At 52.7% G+C, this 9,526-nt stretch overlaps 1 protein-coding gene across 1 annotated transcript; it reads left to right on the top strand.

Annotated features, from left to right (window-relative positions):
• Nucleotides 1-4,967: 4,967 nt before the first annotated feature.
• LOC131917024 (breakpoint cluster region protein-like) lies at nt 4,968-6,397 on the top strand. The gene has a single exon (XM_059270671.1). The coding sequence runs from the start codon at nt 5,267-5,269 to the stop codon at nt 6,395-6,397; it is 1,131 nt and encodes a 376-aa protein (XP_059126654.1). The 5' UTR covers nt 4,968-5,266.
• The last annotated feature ends 3,129 nt before the right edge of the window (nt 6,398-9,526 follow it).

The following is a 9,526-nucleotide window of genomic DNA, read 5'->3' as shown; positions in this document are numbered from 1 at the left end:
CAACAAGGCCACACCTCCTAATCCTCCTCAAACAGTTCCACTCCCTGTGACTAGGCATGGGACCCCAAGGAGGAGGTGGGGAAGGACAGTGATGTGCATTCTTGTGGATATAGCAGAGAGAGCGTGGGGACATTGGAGGGAGTCTTAGTGAGGAGAGTAAAGCAGAGCTGGGACTTAGAAGAGAGACAGAACAGAGGGGAAGCCGATAGAGAGCTCCTTACTGGATGGTTCTCACTACTGTGAGCAGTAGGGCTCAGTTCTGTTAGCGACTTCTTTATTTTGTTTATTTTTTGAGACAGGGTCTCACTCAGTAGCTGGCCTGGACCTTACAATGTAGACCAGGATGGGCTCGAATTCACAGATCCCCTGGAGTGTTGGGATTAAAGCATGTGCCATACCTGGCTGTCAGAGACCTTTTCGTGTGTGTGTGTGTGTGTGTGTGTGTGTGTGTGTGTGTGTGTGTGTGGTTTTTCGAGACAAGGTTTCTCTGTGTAGTTTTGGTGCTTGTCCTGGATCTTGCTCTGTAGAACAGGCTGGTCTTGAACTCACAGAGATCCGCCTGGCTCTGCCTCTCGAGTGCTGGGATTAAAGGTATGCGCCGCCACCACCACCGGCTGTTAGAGATTTCTAAACAAACATTTTAACGTATGCCTCAGAAAGGTCCTCAAAGATAGGAGCCTAGCAGTGTGATGGTGCATGTCTGTAATCCCAGCACTTGGGAGGTAGAAGCAGGAGGATCAGGAGCTCAAGGCCCTGATTGGTTACCTATAAAGTTCAATGCCTGCCTGGAAAAAAAAAAAAAAGAGGGAACAGGGAGGGGGAGAGAGGAGCTGGGAGCATTTACTAACCAATGCCTATTTCATGAGAACTTCCCCATGGAAGTTTCTAGCTGGACCACTCTTGATAACTTTATGATTTCAAGAAAAAAAAAAAGTAAGAGATAGAAAGGGAGCATAGCCAGGGTGTTAGCACATGTCTTTAATCCCAGCACTGAGTTTGGGAAATGTTTTTGTTTTTTTATCAAAAGTAGCTGGCCCAGTAAGGGTCAATACTGCAGGAATCTCCCCAACCTAGTAAAACTCATTTGTAAACCTTGTAACTTCCCACGCCTGGTAAAACTTTTGTCTAGACAACACCCCTCTACCTCTCTCCACCCCCCTCTACTTCCAGAAACGTGGTGTCTCGGAGCTGTGAGCTCTGCCCCTTCTTTGACTTGCTCTTCATGCATTCTTTCAAAACACACTAGCAATCTCGAAAGACCATGAGGCTTGTCTCCAGATAATGGGCAAAAGACACAGTCACCACCCGTGTTAGCACAGAACCCAAGTGAACGTCCTGCCCCCCCCCCCCAGTCTGCCCGCTAGCCAGTTGAGGTTCTGGTGAACAGTTTTTGCACAAAGAAATGGTCTCACCTAGCTGCTTTCATTTTATTCATGTGGTCCTTTGTATAATACCGAGATTATCCATTGTTTGTTTCAAACATCAGGAGGCAGAGGCAGGCGGATCTCTGTGAGTTCAAAGCCAGTCTGGTCTACACAGTGAGTTGCAGACAAGCCAGGCCTACATAATGGGATCTAATCTCAAACAAAATAGAGTGTGGTGGGAGTTTGCATTTGGGGTAAGTTTACCACAGTCCAGGGAGGCTGTCCACCCCAGCGGCAGCAAAGACCCTCAAATAGACCAAGGGTAGCTGACATGGGACTTAAATCATCTGCTATGGAGAGACATTCAGGTTGAAGGTTGAATGGGTGCAGCAAGCAGAAAGAATTCAGGAAATGACGTGGGAAAACAGGCTGGCTTTAGAGCAGACACTGGGAAGAATCTGACATGCCAGGTTATAAAGTTTAGCCCTCATTGGCCTGGCCCTAGCACCTTCCAGGTGCTCAGTGTGTCTTCACTGGAAGAACTAATGGAAATGACAAATGCATCTGGACCACAGTGCTGCAAAGCCTCCGGGCTTCAGAACCTGGCCGACTAGCTATATGACCTCTAACCTCTGTGACCTTTCATATCTCTCTCTCTCTCTCTCTCTCTCTCTCTCTCTCTCTCTCTGGCAGCAACAATAGCTCTTTCTTTATAGGGTTGTTGTGAGGAATTAGACAAGATCAAAGCTGTGCGTCCACTAGAATTGTGGACTTAATAAACGTTAGCCACCCTACTTCTAGCCTCATGGTAACCAGAAGCCAGGTAACAAAGCTGAACCACTCACCAACGAGAGACAGTGAAGGCTGCTCTGGGATCTGTTTGTGGAAGATGTATGCTGCAGTTCCCAGCCATATAGGTCCTAGTGGGAAAAATTAGAGGTTTTGGTAACAACTTCCTTGAGCCGAAAGGAAATCCTAGCGCAGCTTTAATTAAAGGACAGAGTTGAAAGTATCCTCCCTGGGAATTGAGGCCTTCAGAAATTGATGCTTATAGTAACTTACAGTGTTTCCTCTTTCCTTGTCCGTTTCAGGATACTCACTGCAAGAGCTTCGGATCAATATGCTACTGACTGGGGTCATCCATCACTGCTGGAGTCTTCACAGAGGCCTTGATGCCTATAGATTCTGACGGAATGTCCCTGAACTGGCTGCTTGCAGGGATGGGGCGTGTCTCAGCCTTCCCCGTAGACAAAAGAGGTTGTGGTGGCCTCCGTGGACTTCAGGATATAGAGCGAAGGTGAGAGAATGCAGCAGAGTGAATAACTAGGTGAAAGATTTCGAAATCATCCCAACTGGGGGTTATGAATTTAGTGTATTTTAAAAGACATTCAGCCCTCCGTAACAGTCTGAAACGAAGACAAATGCTACGACAGTCCATGCTAGTGTCGCACCAAATCAGAAAAAAAAAAAACAAAAACAAACAGAAAACAGAGAAGGGAGAGGGGGCAGTAGTAAAGTCAGTAAACACAGACTTGACTTGGACAAGAAAGAAAATTCCAGAGTGGTAAGCCTCTGGGGGAAGCACAATTGGCCCAGTCCTGAAGGCTGCAGAATATGAGCTGAGCAGGAACAGAAAGGGGTGTGTGTGTGTGTGTGTGTGTGTGTGTGTGCGCGTATGTACGTGTATGGGTGGGTTTCAAGAAGAAAACCACACATAAAATAACTTCAAGGGGCGGGACGGAGACTGGAGAAATGGTTCAATAATAACAGCCCGCCCCCTGTGCTTTTCTGTTTGGATTCTAACTCACAGAAATCCACCTGCCTCTGCTTCCTGAGTACTAGGATTAAAAGCGTGTGCCACCATGCCCCACCAAAAATAAAGATTTTTTTTTTTTCTTAAGGAAACTTTGGGAAGAGCATTGAGTTGTTAAGGCTACAGTACAGGAGGAAGGCGGAGACCAAACCTGGCAGGGGCCCCTATGCCACACCAGGAGCCTGGACTCCACCCTGTGGGTGACAGGGAACCAACCACTGAAGGAGTTGGAACCAAAGCATTGACAGGATCTTCTTTGTGGTTAGGAAACATCTAGCCAGCCGGGAGATAGTTCCGTTGATAAAGTATTTGCCTCCAAAGCACGAGGACCTTGAGTTCAGACCCTAGTACTCATTTAAAACCTGGTGTAACCAACCGAGAGAGCAAAATAGGCAGATCCTGGTGTGGTGGTAGTGGTGGTGGTGGTGGGGGGGACTTCCTGGCCAGCATGTGGAGCAAACAGAAATTGTCTCAAAGAGTATGGTGGGGTGAAAGTGATAAAGGAAGACACTGGACCTCCAACCTTTACAAGAGTAGGCACTGATCAGTATATACAGGCACACACCATGCTTGTGCATGCACATGCACATGTGTACACACACATACACACACACACACACACATCAGACAAAGGTTATATCTCAGAACCTGCAAGTATGAATTGGATTGAAAAGAGGGAGCTGGCTGGCCTATGCCTGTGGTTCAGGTGACAACAGCTGAGTGGCAGGAGTCTGGAAAGAAGTCCTGTCATCATGGTCGTTGTCCCCACCCCCACCCCACCCCACCCCCATGCGTTTGTTTAGCTCCAGTTCCCAAAGTGAGAGATGAAAGGAAGGAAGCCTCCAGCTCTGGAGTCACTTTGCTTCTACATAGTATCAATTTCCTCATCCTTGAAATGAAGGAATCCTGAATCACTGATAAGGTCTCCGTTCTCCAGCAAGCAGGAGACAACGTATCAGGGCTCTCTGCAGGCTGTCCAGCTCACCAGAGGGTGCAGCTGGAGTCCCTAGGCGGCCCCCCTCATGCCTTCCCCCAGCTCCTGTTTTCGCTCCCTACCTTCAAGGGCGCTGTCTGCAGCCACAAAGAGAAGGTGGACTGGAGGGCCGTCTACTAGACCTAGGCCTCCACAACCACCGTTTGCCTCTAGTCACTTGGGAATGTCCTCAGCTTTGAGGTCACAGGACCACCACAATTTTCCCTTCGGAAAATCTCTAGGGAGCAATGAAGAGAACATTTAAAGGGACCCCAATACCAAAGTGTTATCCCCAATTTGGGGTTGAGCCGCTGCATGATCTTGGACAAATTCATCCAAGGCGATGGATAAATCCTGGCTCTGGGCAACCCAAAGGAACCTGCCAAATCGCTTTTCCCGCCTCTTTCTCTCCTTAGTCCAGGGTGCCTCCCTGACCCAAGGCAGGGTCTTTGCAGAGCTTGCAGAGAGCGGGACAGGGATGGGGGCCGAGGGGGGCAGGGCTGGCCGGGACCCACGGCGCTCCGCGCGCTCCCTCTCTCCAGCCACCCCGCTCCCGCCCGGCCGCGCGCTTGGGTGCAGGGAGGGGGCGCGGACGGCGCGCTGCGGCTGGAGCTGCGCAACACGGCCCTCCCGGAGGGTGCGAGCCGGCCGCGCGGCGGGCAGCGCCTGCTCCTCTGAGGTGGGCAGCCCAGGCCGGTCCGCCCTGCCGTAGCCCTCGCCAGGCTGCCCGCGCGGCTCCGAGGCGCGCCCGCAGGCTCTGGCCCTGCGCCACCGAGGCTCCGCCTCCGCCGCGGCTCTCCGCGTGCCCGAGCCCACCGGGGCCGAGCCGAGTGGCTTCGGACAGCGGTCTCGGCGCTTGCGGCCCCAGGCCCCCGCCCCCGCGGCCCGGGAGGCTGCTTACGTCAAGGAGGCGAAACCCAGAAGAAGAAGAACAGGGGGAAAAAAAAAAGGCACGAGGGCGGAAGGGGAAAAACTTTATTTCTTTTTCTCCTCCAGGCACCGAAGCGAGGGGCAGGCGACTGCGACAGCGCGCGCTTCCGAGAGAGCTCCAGGCGCCACCTCCGCCTGCCGAGGCGCACAGGAGCCGGGCCCGGGAGGCCCGACGGCGCGGCCGGGATGTGGGACCCGCAGGAGTTCGAACGCCACTGGCAGGCCGAGTTCCCCGGGGAGGAGGCTCCGGTCATGAGGCTGGAGTCGGTGCCGGACATGGAGCGCGAGCTCGAGCGTTGCAAACTCAACCTGAAGCGCCTGCAACAGGTGTTGGCTGAGGAGAAGTTCAAAGTCTGGTACCTGCAGGCGGCCCTGGCTGGGGAGAAGATGGACCTACCGGGCGGCCGGCCGGAGGGCGGGGACGCCGGAGGCGGCGGAGACGGCGGCGGCCGCAGCGGCGGCGGCAGCGGGGGAGCCTCCGTGGAGGAGCAGGAGCCAGCTGGGCCCTTGCGCGCGCCGCCACCGCGCGAGGAGGAGGAGGAGGGTGCAGCGGGCCGCGACCCCGATTCCCCAGGCCCCGCGCACCCCGGTCCGGAGGTGGCGACAACAGCCGAGCCATCCCCCTACGTGTGCCTGGACCTTCCTGCCTGGCCCGGCGCGGTGGAGGGAGGAGGCGCCGTGCGCAGCCTGACTGCCGCCATCCACCAGCAGCTGGTGCAGCCTCGTCTGCTCTTCGGGCTCCGGGAGGACTGTGCGTCCCCCGGCCACGATGGCACCGGGTCCTCCGCACCCGCAGAGGAGCAGTCCTCCGGGACCCGTGCAGGGCGGGGCTCGGAGGAGGGCGAACCGGACGCTTCAGGTGGGGATGATGGAGGCGAGGGCAGTGACCACGACTTCGAGATGGTGGATTTGAATGAGAAATTCGTCCTCGGCCATCTACTTGTGGCCCCCTACCGGTTTGGGACCCGCGACGAGGCCGAGAAGCCGGCGCGGCCGTGCAGCCCCCACCGCTGGATGCACCTGATCCCCGGAGGCTGGCGGCACCACCGGCGGAGTCGAGACCTGGAGCAGCTGGAGGCGGAGGATGAGCCCCCCAAGCGCGGGGCGCGGGAGCATCTCGCCCAGTGGGGGCGCAAGAGGTTCCTGCGCGTGCCGGACCGAGACTCGCCCAGCCACAGCTCGCCCGAGAGAGGCAGTGACTGCAGCCACAACAGCTCAGACCACGAAGACGGCTTCTCTGGAGGTAGGCGTACCCCCATCTCTAGGTACAAGAGCGTGCCAAGTGAATCTGGGGTTCGGGTGAGTTTACGAAAATGAGCATGATGGCTGTGCAGGGGGGGGGGGGTTGATGGGAGGGCGCACTTGACCAGACCTTGGTCTTCAGTCCTCTGAGAGTCCTTTGCACCACCCCGATAGTACTCTCTGCAGAAACTCCAGAAGTCCCCCACTTCCCCGAGATTCCTTGGTGTGGAAGTCTGAATCTTTCCCTAAGTGTTCTGAAGTTAGCTTGTATTTCTCCAGCCTGCGTCTCATGCTGGGGGCCTAGTTCGCTGCAGAGGTGCCTGAGGCTCCTCTTTGTGGATTGGACCGTTCTTTCCGGGAGGGCTGCTCTGAGTCAGCTGGCTTCCCAGGAGCCCGAGAAGAGGGAAAGGCTTGGAACCCCAGTTTCGAGCCGGCCTGGTTCCTAGAGAGCCTGTTTGATCCAATGCCTCCACCTGATAAGGAACTGAATCTCAGATGTGTTCAAGCAGGTGACCTGAGACCTTTGCTGGTGTCCTCTGCCCTTTGCTTCCTCTCCTGTCTGCCCTCTTGACAACGGGATCTGGTCTCCGCTGTTTTTTATCTTGTTGTGGTCATCATAGTGCTCAATAAATAATGTCTGAATTAATGAGGCTGCCCAGCTCTTCATAGGTAAGGGAGAAGAACTAGGTAAGGAGAACTAGTTATCGGGCCGTGGGGTGGTAGGTGACCGCCCCTTTGCTGCATCTCCAGACTGTTAGGGTCTCCTCAGGCATGCAGAAAGCATACATTGGTGTCTGGTTTGATTGAGTTGCGGTAAGGAACTTAAGATGCCTCCTTGCTCCGTGAGTGGGGTGGTGTGTGGGGGGAGAGACATACCAGAGATTCTGGGATTGTTCCAAAATCTCCATTATTAGGTCTTCTCTGGGTGAGTCCGCATTTGAATGAAAAACTGCCCACTCTGCTAAAAGCCCATTTGGAAGCTCCATCAAGTCATCTGTTTTGATCAATTACACTTATTCATTAGCAGATATCGGCCGCTTTTCCCATAGGCAAAGCTCCTGCCACCCCTGCTAGTAATCATTTTTATGTTCCCCTTTCCTTTAAAGCAAGGGTTGAAGCCTTTCCTCTGGTGCCAAGTTTCAAATGCCCTCCTCAGCTGCTTTACAGTTGGCGTCTGTCCCACCGCTCCCAAGACCCACATCTGTCACTGTCAGGTGTGCTCAGGGCTCTGGATTTTCCCCAGGAGTGATTATTAATTCTGCAAGCAGTCTGTTCTTTGCACCTTGATGCGCAGGCTTGGGGCTAACCACACAGGTGCTCCTCAGGGTACATCAGGGATGAAAAGATTCGCTTTCCTTTGGACTAAAGACTCCAGAGCACGTGGTCTAGCACCAGTGGCTTTGGCCTGGCGTGCCAAGGCCAAATCCCTCCAGGCTGTCTTCAAGGCAAACTTGTATAGGAACACCCTCACCACCACCACCCCTGCACAGCTGCAGGTAGAGATCCTGCCTTCCCTCTTCGGATGTCATAGGGAAGACGTACACAGTGAAACATGTAATACATGTGCACAGTCACAGCACACTCCAGCAGGCATCTTTTTTTCCACTGCAAAATGGTTCGCGGGCAGTGGACGCATTGTGAGGTCATCCTTGCTTGCTTTTCCTATAGTTCTCATTAAACTAGCTCCTCAGACACTACTGTTTCGTATGTGGTTCCAATATCTTTCCCTGGATTCAAGCTCAATCCCTGGTGAAATGGGAACTGTAAGAACACAGGAAATCTTTGTGTCTTCATTTATACAAATGTGTCTAACATATATTGAGTTTCCCAGAAGTGTTTGTTGAATGGTGTGTTTTTACATTTATTGTGTGTGTGTGTGTAGAGGGGGGCGATGCATGTGCTGCAGTGCATATGGGAAGGCCAGAGGATGGCTTTTGTGATTCTCTCCTTCCATCATGTGAGTCCCAAGGACAGAACTCAGGTCCTCAGACTTGCTGACAAATGCCCATATCTACTGAGCCATCTCACTCACTGGCCCAGAGTGATATGTTTATTTGGGTTTTGTTGTTGTTGTTGTTTTTGAGACAGGGTCTCACTGTGCAGCTCTGGCTGGTCTGGAACTCACTATATAAACCAGGCGAGCCTTGAACTCTCAGTGGTCTGTCTGCCTTTGCTTACTGAGCTCTGGGACTAAAGGTGTGTGCCGCCATGCCTGGCCCTCAGAGTGATGTGATGTATTTTTAGTATGATAGAACAGAATTGAAAAAAAAAATGGAGTGAATTCATGATTCATGGATAGAATACATGCTTAGCATGCTCAAGGCCCTGGGTTCAGCCCCTAGCACCAAAACCAAGAAGGAAGGAAGGAAGGAGGGAAGGAAGGAAGGAAAGGAAGGGAGGGAGGGAAGGAGGGAGAGAGGGAGGAAGGAAGGAAGAAGGAAGGAAGAAGGAAGGAAGGAAGAAAGGAAGGAAGGAAGGATGGACGGAAGGACGGAAGGGATGGAGGGAGGAAACATGAGAAAGCATTGTACACGGTTAGTACCACTGCTTTAAAATTTTGTTTCAATGACATGTAAATGTTCGGGTAATATGTATGCCGGGGTGATGGTACACTCTTGTAATCTCAGCACTCTAGAAGACTGAGGCAGGAGGATCTATGGCAAGTTCCTAGCTAGCCTAGGCTGCAAAGTAAGACCTGATCTAGAAAATGAAAAAGTCATGGTCTCTGAGTCACGGTACTTGTGTGACAGTGGGAGAAGTTATCTGACTTTTCTGTGGCTTGTTTTCTCCATCAGTAAAACGGGCCCTCCTCACACTGTTGCTATGAGGAGTAAGTGGGCTATCGTCTCTAAAGAGCTTTGAACAGGTCTGGGAATGTAAAGAGCATGTGAGTATATGAACTGACTACTGCTACAAGCTGTGCTCTTCAGTTTGACTCTACAAAACTTTCTACTTCCAGAATATTCTAGATCACAGATGGCTTGGTTGCTATAGGACATCTTTGTTTTCCTAGCACAACTGTGGCCCTTTCTAGAAGCTTCCAAGCAACAGGGCAGGGCATTAACCTTGGCTTCTGAGCCTCTTTGGGTTGGCCCTTTGTGTTATTTCTCCCTCTCTACCAGTGGCCACACCCGTATCTGTATCCAGAGGACTTAACTGTAGGCCAGATTTTATTGGATAATAGAGCAGGCTTTGCCTTAGCCA

Source organism: Peromyscus eremicus, chromosome 8a (assembly GCF_949786415.1).
Source record: "Peromyscus eremicus chromosome 8a, PerEre_H2_v1, whole genome shotgun sequence".
Classification (NCBI taxonomy): Eukaryota; Metazoa; Chordata; class Mammalia; order Rodentia; family Cricetidae; genus Peromyscus; species Peromyscus eremicus.
This window is presented reverse-complemented; position numbering and strand designations above follow the sequence as displayed.

What these genes read in the sequence shown, in the direction of transcription:
- LOC131917024 (XM_059270671.1), top strand. Translation starts at nt 5,267, where the DNA reads ATGTGGGACCCGCAGGAGTTCGAACGCCACTGGCAGGCCGAGTTCCCC.